Source organism: Cryptomeria japonica, chromosome 8, assembly GCF_030272615.1.
Source record: "Cryptomeria japonica chromosome 8, Sugi_1.0, whole genome shotgun sequence".
Classification (NCBI taxonomy): domain Eukaryota; kingdom Viridiplantae; phylum Streptophyta; class Pinopsida; order Cupressales; family Cupressaceae; genus Cryptomeria; species Cryptomeria japonica.
Window position 1 is genome coordinate 688,523,569 of NC_081412.1, and position 18,758 is coordinate 688,542,326.

General features: G+C 36.6%; 1 protein-coding gene across 1 annotated transcript in view; it reads right to left on the reverse strand.

Annotated features, from left to right (window-relative positions):
* The window catches only part of LOC131857918 (uncharacterized), a 30,455-nt gene extending 13,211 nt beyond the window's left edge, over positions 1-17,244 (reverse strand). Inside the window, exons 1-3 of the mRNA XM_059210707.1 lie at positions 17,139-17,244; positions 16,302-16,783; positions 15,538-16,070 (exon numbers count right to left, since the gene is read on the reverse strand). Of these exons, the coding sequence (XP_059066690.1) occupies positions 15,538-16,070; positions 16,302-16,783; positions 17,139-17,244 (1,121 nt within the window). The remainder of the gene's footprint in view (positions 1-15,537; positions 16,071-16,301; positions 16,784-17,138) is intronic.
* Positions 17,245-18,758: the final 1,514 nt, after the last annotated feature.

The following is an 18,758-nucleotide window of genomic DNA, read 5'->3' on the forward strand; positions in this document are numbered from 1 at the left end:
TTTTTTAATGACCTCACTATTTGGGATGAACCATTAGAATAAGGTGTTGATTATTCTCTACCCTATGAGAGTTCCCCCCTTGATAGCATCTCACCTTCTATGAATCTTAATCATTTTTCCTCTAAAGGTAAGGCATCTCCTTTCCCCCAACTAGGTTCTACTCATAAGGATACCTCAGTTCAAGAAGAGAATGTTTACATATCTTTCAAATATCTCCCTATCAAAGGTGAAACTTTAGAGAGTAATATTGATCCTTCTTCTAGAGAGTCTATTCCCCATGTATATCCTGATGGACTTGAAAAGCATTGAGAGGGGGGGTGAATCAATGACACCAATACTAACACTACTTCGAACACTAATTGGTAGATGAACTTAACCAAGCATTTAAACAAAATACATGATATCCAAAATGATATAATAGTATCCACAAAAAGTAAAGCATCCACCATAACACAAGTGTTTATACGTGGAAAACCCAAATAGGTAAAAACCATGGTGAGATGGAACTCACAAGTTAACTATCTGCAGTAATAGAAAACTGACCGGTTAAGGCCTTACAAAGAGCTCTGCTAGGAGCGAATCTTGTTAGAGATTCCAAGCTTGATTAGAAGCTTGTTAAGAGTACTACCCTATTAGGAGTAACCTCGCTAGAGGATTTGAGAATCCAAACTAACGGATCACCTTGTTAGAGCTTACCCAGTTAGGGGATTTGATTATATTGTAGTGATTACAAAACAACAAGAACGGTTTGATCTATTCCGAGTAGCACAAAACTTGCTTGATCAGATCCTTCTAAGTACATTCAACACTGCTCTTCATCTTAACACTTATCGCTCTTCAACAAAAGCTTTTCACTTAGTATTCACATAACAACTCTCTCTCTCTTGTAAGCACAAAGTGATTCACTAAGATGTCTTTTAAATAGACATCCAAATCTTATGTTGGCTCAAGGAAATCACAACACAATTTCCTAGGTGCAGTGTATCTAGACAAGTAAACATAACTTATCACAAAAATGACTGCCAAGAAAATGGTGCTGGTAACCCATCACAAAATCAGATACGGGTTAGAACAATCAATACCGATTGGAACAAAACTAGTGAACCGTTGTCCTGGAATCTTCCACTTGATCTCCATCTTCATTTTCATTGTCATTTTGATGTCGACTTAGTGTAGCCACACGTTATCTCTTATGTACATACCGGTTGACACAAAGTACCAGTTTAGAGATAATCCTTATGTTGGCAATATAACAAGGATATTGAGAAGGTTGTTGATGATTATGGACATAATTGATTAAAGATGTTTTGTTGTCTTGATATTATTATTTTGTCATTGATGTCAAGAAATTGATTTTCTAATTTAGTATGATGTTGCCATATCTTAAGAAATATGATATGAAGATCATAAAGAAGTCGGTAAAGACATAGGAAAGAATATGATGAATAAAGGGATAAGTTATTCAATGGGAAACTCTACCGAGTTAGACAATGATGAGATCTTGATGTTTTAGATTGTTTTAACATCCTACATATGTTGTAAAATGTAAAGGTTAATACTACACTATGTTATCAGCCAAAGGACCTAGTCAATAAACCCTAAGGAACCTAGTCGGTAAACCCTAAGGTTATCGCAGTCGGTTAATGAAGACAGAATGTCTACCGGGTAAAGTTTAGTTATCATCGAGTTGTAACCAAGCTATAACAGAATGCATTAAATGTTTACATGTGATATTTAATGAAAGAAGCTGATGAGCTAGAGCGGATCAATGATTGGCAATCCGTGGAAGAAGTTTGTTAACAAATCTAAGGCAATGGAAAGTCGGCAAGAAGATCTATAGCTCAGATTGAACCGCATTACCCTAACACAAGTTCCAAGATGATTGTGAAAGTTCCGAGGCAAGGTAAAACATTTTTCAAATCGTAAGATACAATGAACCTAGACAAGATTGAAGATCTGATGGCTATGATTGATCATGGGAAATGTGATCAAGGAGATTAAGCGGTTAGATGATTGTTTATAAATAAGGAACTGTTGATAAACAGTGTATGCGGGCAAGTGTATGCACAGGGATGCTACATAGTGATCACCGAGTACAGAAGTTTGAAGACCTGTTGGAATAACAGAGTATTGATGCCTAGCAGATAGACAAGATTAGTTCTATGTCTAGATTGTGATTGAACAAATAAGAATCTGCTTTTGCATTTTAGATGTAAAGTTGCAGATAGATTGTATTACTATTAGCTTGTGAAAGTAACATAAAATCTCTTAACCGAGTGGACTTAATAGTCTTATAAGTAAATCCTCTAACAAGGTGACATTCTAAATGAGTGTTTGAAATCCTTTGACAAGGTCACTTCTAACAAAGTGAAGATCCTAACAGATCTGAGGGAATTCCCTTAACCGGGTCACATCTAGCAATGGGTTTTGTAATCTTTAACAGGATTGGCTTTTAACCGAGCATACTCTAGAAGAGTATATTTCTTAGTGGGTCCAAAATCCCATAGTGGTTTTTCGCTATTTGGGTTTCCACGTTAAATCTGGTGTTATGAGGTTTATATAGTTCACATGCTTTCGAGTTTGCATGTTTGACAGTTTTATTCTATGACTGATATATGTTACCGAGGTTGAATCTAATGTTTTCATTGATGATTAAGTTTGTATGATTCACCCCCCCCCCTCTCATCTTGTTGGCTATTGGATCTGTACTTATATTAAGTATCAGAACTATCACCTTAAACATGTCAGTTAGCAGTGTAAGCCAATTGAAGTTACATCGGTAGCCAATGTAATCATATATGTGTGTGAGAGTGTTTCATCAATGACAACAAGTGATAAATACATTACAATCATCATCAAGCCAACAATCTCCCCCTTTGGCATTGATGGAAACACTTAGAAAATTTTAAGTAATTGACAGTACTGCTAAGTGTGCATACAACATATCTACAACATTTTAATACTCCCCCTTAGTGTATGCATAAATACAATTTTTTTCAAAATCAAACACACATACATACATATTATTATTACTCCTCCTTTGACAGCAATGCCAAAATGATAAAGCACAATATATATATATGTGTGTGTGTGTGTGTGTGTGTGTGTGTGTGTGTGTGTGTGTGTGTGTGTGTGTGTAAAAAGTCTGTATCAAAAAGTTTAGGAGATATGACTTTTTGAAAACAAAGTCATGCATTAGGAATCCTCATGAAAGTATGGTTGAAATTCTATTTCATCCGAGATAGAGTGTGCTGCTATGATTGCAGTATATGATTCGTATACTCTGATATAGACAACAATTGAGAATAGAATTCCTCCATTAAATCAAGTGAGCACTGTAAACACCTAAAATTATCATGTCTAATTAAATAAATATTTTATTTATTTAATTATCTAAGCTTAATTCTTCTATTAATTAAATAAATATTTATTTATTTAATTAATTCATTTATCCTCTTCTAGCCTTATTTCTCATTTAAATAAATACATTTATTTATTTAAATTATCCTTTTCCTAAAATAAATAAATATCTTATTTATTTAATTATCCCACTTCTTCTATTAATTAAATAAATCTTTATTTATTTAATTAATTCATTAACCTTTTCTACCCATGACACATGTCATTCATCTCTTAATTCATACACTACCTACCCCTTTCATTATTTTATTATTTCTTTTACCTACCCTCTAATCATAGCCAACCTCCTTTTACACCTCTCAATCTTATCCCTCCATTTCATATAGTGTCTTCTATATAAGGAGATGTTTCTTTCATTATCAAACCCTAATCATTCTATGCATTCTAATCATCTTTTATGCACTTGACTACACTACGATCCTACTAGCAACCACATTTCGTTCTTTGTTGAGCTCTTGTGCACATAAAATCTGAGAGCAAATATATCAAGCAAGATCAATGGAGATAGGAAGAATGGAGATCCAAACCCTATTGGACATGTGATGGTATAATCTTTGTGATTTCATTTGATTTGCATTGTCTTAGGTAATCTTCATATGTTATGGTGGATCTTTGTTGTTGTTAGGCTAGGGTTTTGTGGTTGAATCTATTTAGCCTTTCAATATCGTCCTTATTGTATCCATTTTCACCATATACATTTTGGCACGCCCTGTGGGACATGGATTTTTCTTAGATCTGTGTTTTTTGCAGATTTTTCTAACCCTATATTGCTATTTTGTAAAACAATTTAGAGAATAACCTTGTGCAGCTAGGGTTTTGGACACAAAATCAAGATCTTGGAGAGATTTGATCATATCTCACAAACGGCTAGGAAATTTTGCACCAAATGTTTTTTGAAGGTTGAAAAAAGTATGAGGAGCTCTCAATCCAAAATTCAGAATTTTTGGAGCACGTTTTCATTTTCTATGAATTTTTTATGATTTTTCATAAAAAATTATTTTTGAGAGCAAATGAGAGAATTTTTTGGATTTTCTTACATTTTTAAAAATCACTCATAATTATACACAGGATATATTCTTTGTGATTTTAATTTTGATGCAAAATATTTCCCTAAAAATTAGATCTTTAAAAATTATGGTTTTTCCTTATTTTGATTAGATCTCACAAAAGGCTTCAAATTTTGACATCAAATTGTTTTTGCAAGTTAGGAAAAGTATTAGAAAGATTCAGTAAAAATTTCAAATTTTTTGGATTGATTTTGCATTTTATATGAAATTTTTATGATTTTTCATAAAAAATTAATTTTGAGAGCAAATTAGCAATTTTTTTGGATTTTCTTACTTTTTTAAAATCTCTCATAATTATACATAAGATATGTTCTTTGTGATTTTATATTTGATGCAAAATAATTCCTCAAAAATTAGATCTTTGAAAATTAGGGTTTTGCATTATGTTACTCATATCTCACAAACTGCTTGGATTTGTTGCAGAAATTTTTTTATGCAGGTTTGGAAGAGCATCAAGAATCTCCAGTAAAAATTTCAAATTTTTTGGATCGATTTTGCATTTTATATGAATTTTTTATGATTTTTCATAAAAAATTAATTTTTGGAGCAAATTAGCAATTTTTTTGGATTTTCTTACATTTCTGGAAATCTCTTGAAATTTTACAAGTGTCATTTTTTTATGATGAATCAGATCTTTGAATTGGTCAACAAAACACATTGTTGAAGGCCCCTATTTCACAAAGTCTTTTGGATCTAAAATTCACCTAACTTGTGTGCTTGCAGGAAGGGGTGATCATTTGAAACAATCCAAACTACTAATAAATCTTTGTTGCAGGTCCTTGGCAAGGGTTTTTGGATTTTTATTGTGTGCCTTATTTTCATAGACTAGCAAACACTTCAATTGGTGCACTAAAATTGAATCATTGTCTTTTGTGTCTTGAGCAATAGGCTCTTTTTGTTTAATCTTTAGAGGGCCTGTCTTCCTGTGTGGTCATTAGGACTACTAGTGAGAAGAGAATGACCCAAGTGGTAGTGAGAAAAACCCACCTCTTCCGAACCACTATAAACAATTGTATTCATGGTGAAAACTATGGATAACGTGTGCTGATTAGTTCATACCGACACTATGTCTCCCCATAAACCCGTTTGATCAAATTTATTTGATCAGTTGTAGGGCATAACCCCTACCGGCTGGGAGCCTTCTATATTTATAGAGCTGAAAGTGTTGCATGTATGGCCACACGAGCGGATGCCCTTACTAGCACCTTTTTGTTTTAGAAGCCCGAATCCTTCTAGTTGTTGGGGCAGGAGGTCGAAGCTCTGGTAGCGGCCCACACACATACGATTCTTAGTAGAGATACAAAGTTCACCACCGGGAATTTTCGTGGGGGCTGATGCTTGGCTGACCTGAGAAGTGAGTGCCGAGGGTGGAGCCAGTGAGGTCAAGAATCTAAGTATCCACTCTGAATAGCGTAGCCTCGGGGGTAAAACCTCATGTGGGATCAACAACTATTGTCTTGGCCAGCCAGAAGAATTGTGCTTGACTTATTTTAAACATTCAAAACATTCAAGACCAAACAGCAAAACATTGTGTCTTCAAGTGTATGCAAAACATTTTTACATCAAACAACAAACTTTTCTTGGAGTCATTTTGAGTCTAAACACTTGCAAACATTGAGTCCTCATCAACATTGTGTCCTCTTGTCACGAAAAATAGTCAAACATTCAGATTTGGTCACAACCAACAACTTCACAAATTGGAAAAATTTTACAGTCCAGCAAACAAGAGCAATCAATTTCGGAATTCTTGAGCTTCCTAGGTTGTTTCTCCAGGTTTTCATCTAGCATTCAACTTGTCTTTGGGTCTCACAAAGTCCATCATTGCTTTACATCTTGCATTAAATTTACATTTGTCTAAACTTGAGTCAAAGGGTCACTTGCTTGTCCTCACCATACTTTGTCAACACATTACCTACAACAACACTTTGCTAAGTGGTCCCTCATCAAGGTCTATCACCTTTGGGTCTCATTTGGTCTTACTTAGAGTCAAGGTCAACTTACCTCATCAAGAGAAACTATCCTCTCTTTGGAAGTCACACCTACTCTACTACATACATACTTGGTCTTACACTTTGGACATTGCAAGTACACTTCAGATTCATTTACATTCCATCCAACCCTTGGTCTTCCATATTTTTTCCATTTTCATCTAGTCTCACACATCTCGGTCAATACCTAGTTCATGGTTGAAACCCATCTTCAAAAATCTAGGAGAGAAACTAAAGAGGCTCAAGAGTCCGCAAACATGAGTGTTTATGAGTATGACAATGATGTCTTTTTCAATACTAATCATAACACATTACCTGACATGAATGCCTATAGAAACATTCCAAATGTTGAGAACATGGACACTACAAACAACAATGATACACACAATGACTATATGGACAACTTTTCCGTACATTCAGCAGATGTGGAAGAATCCATTATGGACCCCCGCTTCAATCGATTGATTGAGGAAATAATGAGGAGGGATAGACAATACTTCTTACAAATGATGGCACAAAGTGGAGCCAAGATACCTCATGATTTTGACATGTCTCAAATAATGGAAAATCGACCTTTGCAACAAACTCACTCCAACATGGATCAAAGGAGACCTAATAGTGGAGGCAATAGAGGACCACATATGGTACCTGAATCACCATCATCTTTGTTTCAAAAACCAGAGGTCCTACATACACATGGTCAAGCATATGATACTCACCTTCGCAAACCATTATGGAAGTCTTATACAGAGAAATATGCTCAATCACATATCAATGCTATGGATCAACCACCAAAGCAATTGGATATTCAAAGGCATGCTCAAAATTTGGACACAAGGAAACCCCATGTCAAATTTGGGGGCAACACATTAGAACATGACATGCCTGTAGAGTATGGTATACATGGACAAAATAGATATTTCGTTCCTCAACATGAATCTATACCAAGTGGTCCATATATGCAGCATCATTATAGACCTCCTCCATATGAACATGTGTATGATCAATATCATCCATATATGCAACATGCTTCTCCTCCAATTGGTGCCTCAAGCATGAGGTATGGTCCAAGAAGTCGATCTCCACCTAAGAGCAATTTGGAGCAACAAATTAGGGGCTTACAAAAGAAAATGGAGGACATAAATACACCAAAGCCAACATACACAATGAGAGACATATGTCCTTATCCATTTGACAAGAGCATTCCAATGCCTCCTTTTCCTACACACTTTGTGACACCTAAATTTGATAAGTATAGAGGGAAAGGGGATCCTAAGGCACACATAAGACAATTTTTCACAGCTTGCATTAAGATAGCAAAAGAAGATACATATTTGATGAGATTATTCCCACAGAGCCTAGGCGATCAAGCTATGGAATGGTTCTCCCAACTTCCACCTGGAATTAAGTCATGGGGTGACTTAGCAGAGGCATTTATTCAACATTTCTCCTATAATATAGAGACAGACATATCAGTCACTACTTTGTGCAACACCAAGCAAAAAGAGGGAGAATCTTTTGCATCATTTTTACAAAGATGGAGGAATCTAGCCAGCAGATGCTCTTGTGAAATTCCACAAAAACAAATGGTAGAAATGTTCACCCAAAATGTTAACAAAGACATTGGCTATGATCTAAGGAAAGCTTGTTTGTCCACCTTCAAGGACATTATTGAAAAAGGCTTAGTGACAGAAAAGGTCCTAATTGAACAAGGAGTCATCAAGATATTCAAGGAAAACAAAGATGACTTTAAAGGAAAAGACAAGCCAAGATTTTGGAATAAAAACAAGAACACAGTCAATGATGGTGTTGTTGATGCCAACACAGTGCGACCCAAATTCATTTTTTCTGGATCAAGTTCTACAAACAATCAAGTGAATACTCAAACAACTTCCAGATCACGAAGGAAGTACACCCCGTTGGGAGAACCACTTGAATCAGTCTTCAAGAAGCTAGTGGCAAACAAGGTAATCACAGTTCTAGATTTTCCTCCATATGAACCAAAGGTCAAACCAAATTGGTGGAATGATGATGAATATTGTGAATTTCATAAGAGTAAGGGTCATAAGATAGGAAATTGTCATCGACTGAAGAACATCATACAAGATCTCATTGATAGAGGTGACAATGAGATTGAGGGACATTCCTCCAATCAAGAACATGAGATGTTTAAGGAACCATTCCCAAAACATGACAAGGGAAAAGCTAAAGCCACAGAGGATCAAACCAACTAGACCAAAGCATCCTACAACTATGATTCAACTATCAATCACATCTCGATGGACAATTATGTCTCTACCATTATCATCAAGGACAAAACGTCTGAGAATTCTACCCGGAGACCCAAGATTGTCCTAAAAGGTGTTGGATCTTCTTCCGAACCTACCTCTAAATGTCATGTTACAACCCGTCAAGGTAAATTCACTTTGCAAGGTGCTCCAGCTAAAAATACCGCTTCCTCATCAACCAAACCTGAGTATGACCTTGTAGAACAGTTAGGGAAGACACCTGCGCTCATCTCCATCCTTGAGCTCTTACGCATATCCCCCGCACATAAATCCATTCTTGACAAAATCTTGAGAGACACCGCCGTTCCTACTGATCTGAACGTGGACCAGTTTCAAGCCATGGTGGGATACCTTTCCATTCCACACTCCCTTACATTCACAGAAGCCGATGATGCCTCTGTAAGTCAACCACATAATTCACCTTTACACATCGAAGCCTTCCTACACAAACATCGAATAAAACGAGTCCTGATAGATGGAGGAGCAGGTCTAAACATTTGTACATTGAGCACTATTAAACAATTGGGATATTCCGACAAAGCTGTGAATTATACAAACAAAATTACTATCAAAGCATATGATGATGAGGAATGTTCATCCAAAGGCACAGTCACCTTACCTCTCAGAGTTGGGCCAGTTACAAAAGATGTGGTTTGTCAAGTCCTAGACCTAGATCTCACATACAACATATTGCTAGGATGCCCATGGATTCATGAGATGAGCGCAGTCCCATCTACATATCATCGATGTATCAAGTTTCCTCATAATGGAGTTGAAGTGACTGTCAAAGCGGATCCAAATCCATTCATATATTGCAACAATTTGTGCCATAGATCGGAAATAACAATCCCAGTAAATCAAGAAGTTGTTCCATCTTCAGCATATGTGGATCCAGAATCCTTGAAAGCTTCTACATCCAAACAAACAGAGATCAAAGAAAAGTTCAAGTTTAAAGACATGGGATGTGGTGAGTATATATTTCATGTTGAGCAACTCCCACTATCTCCTAACACATTCAGTCAACATGAACAATCTACAAACAATTTGCAATATCAAGTAATTGGGTGTGAACCACCTAGTGTTGTGGCTACTAAGTCTAAATGCAAATCTCCTCTAGTGGTGCAAGCAGCTCTTGATATCAATAGTCCTAAGAATGGTTCCAACAAAGAATCTATTGAGCATATCGCCAGCCCTCTTGAGAACTCACATAGCTTTACCATTTCACCCACTCATTCCATTTCCACTCCACTTCCAGACTTGGATCGACAAGAATTACAAAAGCCCTTACCCATTGGGGATCAAGAATCAAGCTTTGAAAAGAAAAATCTAAAAGTCAAAAATAGAGAGAAGTCCTTTAGTTCAAATCAAAATCAAAAGTTATTGGACACTGCAAAAATCAAAGTCAAGGATAAAAACCCTATGAAAGAAAAAGAACAAGAGTTAATCTCCCCTAATATCAAAATAACTGGGGGCAAAAGTTCTACAATTTTAAGTCAAAAATCATACTTGTTGATCCTAAGTCTGCATCATGCTATCCTACTTTCATTTCTTTTCACAGTCATAAGCCTTCATTCCTCATCCACATGTTCCACACATCCTTTCCCTTTTGGCGATACATCATGGACCTTTAATGGAGCTTCCTCGAAGGACTTTGTTATCAGGGATGCCCAAGCTTCTTTAGGTGACACGCATACGAGCTTGTGTAGTCCACACACTAGTAATTCTATCTTAGTTCCTTCATCAAGGAAGACAGACACTCAAGCTACACATCATTCAATCAAGGAACAATGCAGTTACAATCACAAGGTTAAGCCTCACACATTTGAGGTAGGTGACTTGGTTCTCAGAGAAAATCCCAAAAATCAAAAAGACAGAGAGAAGAAGGGCAAGTTTGAACCAAATTGGCTTGGTCCTTACATCATTACAACAGCATATGGATCTAGGGCATATCAGCTCTCAACTACAGAAGGTGAACCTTTGGAGGATCCTATCAACAACATGCACCTTCGCAAGTTCTACACATAGCTCTTTGGAATATCCTAATTCAAAAAAAAAAAAAAAAATCAAAAATTTCAAAAATACAAAAAAATAAAAAAATTCAAAAATACAAAAAAAATCATAAAACAAAAAAAATTGTTACTTGGTGAAAACCTGGCAAACAGGCGCCTTGTGACACAAAAAACATTGAAAAAAAAAAAGTAAAGAGAATTTCGTCCAACAGTGAAAACCACTTCGGTGGCGCCCTGGGCAAGTACCATGGTGAAAACTGGGTCACCAACGCCATGCGTAGAGACATTGCTCCTCCCTCCTTCAAGATTCTCTTTCATCCTTCACTTTGCACACACTCACAACCTATTCGTTCATAATAAACTTACCCATTCCCATCATGGCTTGTTATTCATCTACCCAAGATTGGTTAGCTATTCATAATAAACCTCCCTTTTCACCTCCCTTTCCATCCATAATAAATCTGATCCTATTTGTGGCTAAGGCAAATCCTACGTCTAGTGATGGGTGTGGAACTAAGAACATCACATGTTTCGAGGAGTACAGCTTCTTCCAGCTTCCTTTAGTCTATCCGCGCACAATCTGCAATAAAGCAACATTTGCTTCACAAATCTGCAATAAAGTTTCATCTTCTCCACAATAAAGTATCAGTTTCATGGATTCAGTCAGTTTCAGATGAGACACAGTAGCAACAATGGGCTTCAACAAATCAAATCTTTCAATAGACTCAGACAACATTATGGTTCAGTGCTATCTATCCTTTGTATGAAAGTAAACATTGTGACCACAATCAAATAAGACTTATACAAGTGACAAGAGACACTAAACTTGAGGACTACAGTGGATGTTGGTGTCGAGTCTTGGTTTTCTTTTGATTTCATCTTTTTTTTGGTGACATGTCTTTTAGCTTTTCCGGGATGTCTTTGACTAGAGATTCTATCTCCAGAATGTCTTTGACTAGAAAGGCAAGGATGGGGTATCGTCACCTATTTGTATTTGTTGTCTGTGGATTGTCTCTTAGTAATGATATGACTTGTCCAAGGATATGAGGACACTGTGAGTCTAGTGTGAACTAGGGCATTCCTTGTTTATGACTGTCTTATCTCCATGCAAACAGGTACAATGACTTTCTAGGTCGAACATATGCCTCGATTGTCATAACCTACTTGCCATAATAAAGCTCAATGATGATAACACACAAGAAGCTCTTTCACTTTCATATCTTTTGTCTTCCATCCCCCTTTCTTGATTAACTTCCATCATCCTTCTCGAGTCCACGTAGCCTGCTATCACATGACTGAGTATAATGACACACCAAAAACATTTGCATTTCATGTAGTTGCACCTGCATTACCACATATAAGCATTTCATACATACATATAGGTATCACAACTGCATCACATCCTACACACAACACCTGTTAGCACAATTTACATTTGCATTATCATATTCATCTGCATTACATACATTCACATTTGCATCATGCATACACATATAAAACATAAAAGAACAAAAAAATATATATTGCATTGCATCATATACATATTTGCATGCATATCATAAGCATCACATAAGAACATCTCATCACATAGGTACGCATGCATATAGCTGCTGCAAAGATGAATCATCTCATATATATATATATATAAAGTGTCATGATACAATGATGTCAAAATCATATGGCTACAATCACCTGCAGGTGTCTACATCATCATACCAAAATGGTACAATACTAATACATAGGGAGCCCTCTACGGCTATGATGAACTCCCTCCCTCAGAGCCGGCTAGCCTCGATGGAGTTTGAGCCCTAGAAGGACCCGCCCCAAGATCATCTCTCCTGGCCCCTATGTCCTTTGCAGCCACCCCTCATGTCGCCCTATTTGGACAGAGGAACCCACTGATAACTCCTGCCAATACTACTAGTAGTGCTAATCCTGTCTATGTCATCGTGTCCCATGCCACATGTCCAGCCCTCATCTCCAGTCCCAGATCCTAGAACACTCATCTAAGGGCATCCCTGTCTTTGTCTCGATCATACGAAATCAGCTCTCCATTGATCGATATCCACAAAATCCTGTATACATCCTCCAGGGTGACTGTCATCTCCCCCGTCGGCAAATGGAAAGTACAAGTCACAGAGTGCCACCTCTCTGCTAGTGTAGTCAGCAATCCCATGTTCGCCCGAAACTCAGGCACATACAGAATATGTCGCAGACCCATAACCTCAATCGTGGCTCTATCCTCAAATGTCAACTCAAGTCACAACCTCTGAGTCGATGGGAATCTCTCCCGTGACTCCAGCATAGGCAAATACTCCTGCAGTCAAACAAATCAATCATGTCAGTCATAGTGGCATTCCCTGTTTATCACAAAATGCTACTTTTTATCTAAATGCATATGGCATTCTATCCTAGTGACACTCATTGTTCATCACAAAGTGTTGCTTCTATCCTAGTGGTACTCCCTGTTCATCACAAAGTACTACGTGTGTGACACTCACTATTCATCACAAAGTGTTGCTCACATTTGCACTCACTGTTCATCACAAAGTGTTGCTCATATTTTAGTACTCCCTGTTCATCACAAAGTACTCTATCTTGGTACTCACTGTTCATCACAAAGTGCCTTGATCTATCCTAGTCTTCCCTAGAGGACCTGCTTGAGTGTATCCTCTCAGCAGCTTATCCAATCGACAGCATATGTTCATCACAGAACTGCCGATTTGACCTAGAAGACACAAATTCACATTTTTAGACACAAACACGCTTTCCTGACATGAACGCACATTTATTACATTACCTAGTGTGCATTAATGACAACAATAAATGCATCAAAGTACAAGGAGGTTTTGTGGTACTTACTGGCTCTCCTACCTTTGCTAGCCTCTGGAATCGGAGAACGCAGTCGAATCTGTGAACCAAAGCCATCGCTGCTGACTACTGCTACTCTTTTCTCTCTCTCTGCACTCTGATCTCTTGGAGGTGTAGATGACAATGAGGATGTATTCCCCTCGTGGTCTATCTTATAGACTGCCCTAGCCCTCGTTTCCCGAGTCTGTCTTCATTATCCCGTGACTTTGTCACTTTATCTGGTCAGTCCATTCTATCCTTTCTTTCTTATCGAGAGATTGTCTATGATCTTTTCACACATTTTCATCCAATCTCTCGAGGGGGCATATCATTCCCATCTTGGGGCAAATTTGTATCAGTTCATCTTATCTTCTTTGAAACAACGCGACAAGCCGCATTGTCTCAAAGAGGGGCAAAATGTAGACACCTAAAATTGTCATGTCTAATTAAATAAATATTTTATTTATTTAATTATCTAAGCTTAATTCTTCTATTAATTAAATAAATATTTATTTATTTAATTAATTCATTTATCCTCTTCTAGCCTTATTTCTCATTTAAATAAATACATTTATTTATTTAAATTATCCTTTTCCTAAATTAAATAAATATCTTATTTATTTAATTATCCCACTTCTTCTATTAATTAAATAAATCTTTATTTATTTAATTAATTCATTAACCTTTTCTATCTATGACACATGTCATTCATCTCTTAATTCATACACTACCTACCCCTTTCATTATTTTATTATTTCTTTTACCTACCCTCTAATCATAGTCGACCTCCTTTTACACCTCTCAATCTTATCCCTCCATTTCATATAGTGTCTTCTATATAAGGAGATGCTTCTTTCATTATCAAACCCTAATCGTTATATGCATTCTAATCATCTTTTATGCACTTGACTACACTACGATCCTACTAGCAACCACATTCCGTTCTTTGTTGAGCTCTTTTGCACATAAAATCTGAGAGCAAATATATCAAGCAAGATCAATGGAGATAGGAAGAATGGAGATCCAAACCCTATTGGACATGTGATGGTATAATCTTTGTGATTTTGTTTGATTTGCATTGTCTTAGGTAATCTTCATATGTTATGGTGGATCTTTGTTGTTGTTAGGCTAGGGTTTTGTGGTTGAATTCATTTAGCCTTTCAATATCGTTATTATTGTATCCATTTTCACCATATACAAGCACATTTCCTGAGTAGTAAGAAGAGCTTCAACACAAGAGTAGGCTTTCTGAAGAATGTCAATCTGTGAGGTGAGCTAATTCTTGAGCTCTCGTAGAGATTGGAATCTCTTAGCTCTCTCATTATCATTCCGGATCAGTCTGTCATGCAGTTCATCTATAGACCGGTTAAAGACATGAATAGAGTCCTGAAGTGGGACATATGCCTTACATAACCTTTCTATTTCTTGCTCAATTTCAGCTTGATTTTTAGAAATATCAGAATAAAAGAAAGTAACATTGGAGGTAGAGGCAAGATACTTTCCTCCAGATTCAATGGCTTTCTTCAACATATTGCAATTGTGAGATAAAGCCATTTTTCTATTCTCAATGTGTTTTGCTAGCTTATCTCTATATGCCTTCTTGTGGCTCTTTTCAACAGATATTTGAGCAGCCTCTTCAAGTGCTTTGATTTGATCAAATGCCTCTACAACTAACTAACCGAGTTTGCTGATAGGAGTGGGAAGATGTGCAACAGAGGTTTCCGGTAGTAATCTAGACAAGATGTCTACAACATTTTGAATTGTCTGTGCCTCAATTTTTTGTTCTTTCATCCGCTTCTTATGTGCACGATCTTCCATCATATGCGCAAACTTCAATATCTCAGAAGCACTCAGGGTATTCATATTAATAGGTCCTGAAATACTTAAAGAGTCTTCATCATCATCATCATCAAACAGTTTTTCCTTTCCCTTGTCAGAGGACATGCACTTACTGATGGCTCTTTCTGTATTTGCTTCCATTTTATCTTCTTCCTTCTGTGTAACAGCTTCCTTAGTGGTCTCCTTTTGAGTGATCTCAATGGCCGGTGGAGATTTGGGTTTCTCCAGTTTTTCATTTGGCGGTTGAGGTTTCTCTTGTTGTTTAGTTACCGGTATATGGACTTCCTCTGTTTGAGTAGCTGGTTGATTATCTGTTGTATTTTGTACTTCTATGATTGAAGGAAGATCCATTTTAGGTGCAGTAATTTCTTCCGATAGGTCTACTAAATCCTCAATGTCCTCATCAATATGAATAACTAAGTCATCCTTCTTCTCATTTGAGAAGACTATGTTAGCTGGGTCAATTTCCTCTATGTCCAATTCGAGTAGAGAAACATCATCTGCAAATTCATCCTTAGCGATAGATTGGAGGGCATCTATCCTTTGTTTGATTTGATAGGCCAATTGATGAGTTTTTGTCTCAATAATTGCTCTTTTTCCATTAAGAAGCTTCAATCTTCTAATTTTAAAATTAAAATATACTTTGTATTCCTTAGTCAAAGCACTAATTCCATTTGATGACAATGTGGGAAAATACTGTACAAATATTTCATCGATAATTTCCTTTTCTAACTGAGTGGCTTCTTCCCATTTTTCTAACAAAGTATTATACAGGGATACTGAAATTTATTTTTCTAGTTCATGTGGATATCTATTGTAATGAATCAACAAGCTTATTACCTGTTGGTGTATTTGCTTCTGCTCATCTTTAGAAAAAGAGTCATAATATTCTTTAACATTTTCAAACTTATTCCTTCCCAACATTTTCATTCTTTCAAACATGGTTTCAGGTTTGTAGGAGGCAATTTCTAGAGGTGTAGTTACCTTTGGTACTACCTTTGCCTTTTTTGACATTCTGCCAGTTGCTTTCACTTTCTTAGGTTCTTCATCAGACTCTGTTCCCTTAGATTCTGATTGCAAAATTAATTTCCCATTTCTCCTCTTCTTTGGTACACTTTCCTTTGTCTCAGTTATTTTGGGTCCTTGTTCCTTTTTGCTTAGGGCGCTTCGAGTCACCCTTGTAGTCTTCTTTTCAGGAGTTTTTTCCTCACTTTTCTTTTGCTTTCCTTTAGCGTTAGCTACTGATTCAATACTGGTTTCAGCAAGTGCAGCTTGGATTGCAAGAATATCCAATTTCACCTTCTTTTTGTCTACAGGCGATGCTAACAGAGTATTAGCATAGCCAACCAGTAAGTCATCATTGACTTCATAGCTCATTTATTCCATCTCTTCCTCTCTAGGTTCTCTTACTTGCATTAAGCAAAAATTAGTTGTAACCATGAAGATTATGTCCTTTTCAAAATGTCATACTACATCTTCCAGTAGCATCATCCTCATGCTCATTTTCTTCTGAAATTCATTGAAGTATCTGTTGGCAGCAGCTGAAAAGGTATTTTTTATAGCTTTGATGCTATTTCTTATTTGAGCATTGGCCGGTTGTTCCTTGGACCATTCAATGTCACCTATTCCAGGTAGAAAATTCTAAAAAATAAAAAAATAACCCAACTAGTAGCTGACCAAACTTAAATTTCTGGGTATTATCCTTTTTGACAGATTTCAAATTTAGAAAAAGTTCTTCTCTAATAGCTTCACAGATATCATAGTTTTCATCTTCAATAATCATACTGTAGGTTGTATGAATTGCTGCAGATGGAACAATATTGAGTCTACTGGAGTAAAATACTTTGTAGCCTATTACCATTGATGCAAGCTTCACCGCAGGATCTCTGATATTGTTAACAAAGAAAGCACGCCCATCAAAGGTGGAACCGGTTAGCTTGAAGACTATATCTTTTTTTATTTTCCTTAACTCAGGAATTTTACCGGTTGAGCAATAACCCGTTACCGCCCTAATGGCTTCCTTGGTAATTGTATGAGTCATTTCCAGATACATATTCTCTCCATGTACTCGACTCAGAATTATTCTTATGTGTTCTTCTTCAAAATCTTCAAGAGGGTAGGAATAATTGTGAAATCCTTTCTCAAAGACTCTAGCATACTTAGTTTTTATCTTTCCTTCCTCATCACAGAGTGATTTCAGCTAAGTATAGATGTGACGAGTTCCCATATCCTCAATTTTGCAATTTATATAGCTGGACAAATCACCTTGGACAACGACTCCACTCGGTACTTGTGATAATGCATTATAAGACATAATTTTATTTGCCTTTACAACTTATTTAGGCTTAACAGTGATTAATAATCTCTCTATTGGTTTAGATGTAGATGCCATTTGAAAATAAACAGGATTCAAGACGAAGTTCAAAGAAATACCTAATGTCTTGTATGTCGCTCTATTTCCTGGTTGAATTGTTCAAATGCACTCTCGTTCGCTTCTCTGCAGCTTACCAATTCAACTTAATTTCTCTCAATCTCAAAGCAATTTGATAATTCATACCAAGACTATTTTTCTCTACTTCTGCAATTTCTTCAATTCTTTTCGAAAGGATTAGGGTAAAAATGATAAGGTAAAACTTGCTTTTATCCTTTTTATTGACCGTAATAAATGTTCATACTTTTAGGTTAAAAAACCTTAATTTTGCCGCTTAAGAGACATACTAGATGATTAACATGTCAACACAAAAAAAAAGTCACCAAAATTCAAAAAGATCCTTTCTCACAAATTCTACAAAGGGGTCTGAATTATGTTTTACCGTTACGCTCCCCTTAGCCCTTTTAGATAGGCTTAAGTTACTGGTGCTAGACTCTCTTCACTAGGTGAAGGAGTGATTTCTTCTGCAGGCACTTCTTTGCTCTTGTTTTTTCATTTCCGATTCATGTCTTCTCTTGTTTACTCTTTATCAACCTTATGCTTGCCTTTTTGATCCTGAGAGGAGTTGACCGGTTTTCTGTTTCTTGTTCTGCAAAACTTAGTCAGATGTCCTGGTTTGTTATAGTGATAACATACCATACCAAATGATCTTCAGGGTTTCATACTTCCTCTTCCTGTTCTTTTTCTACAGTTCATAGCCACATGACCAACTTTATTGCAAAAGGTACACACCACACTTGTTACCTTTTCCATCTTATATGGACTAAGACTGTTGTCGTAGGATCTTTGTCAGTTCTTGTTTACCTGGTTATCATAGTTTCTTGTTCAGTCACCATATGGTCTAGGATGCATGTGTGGTACAGGAT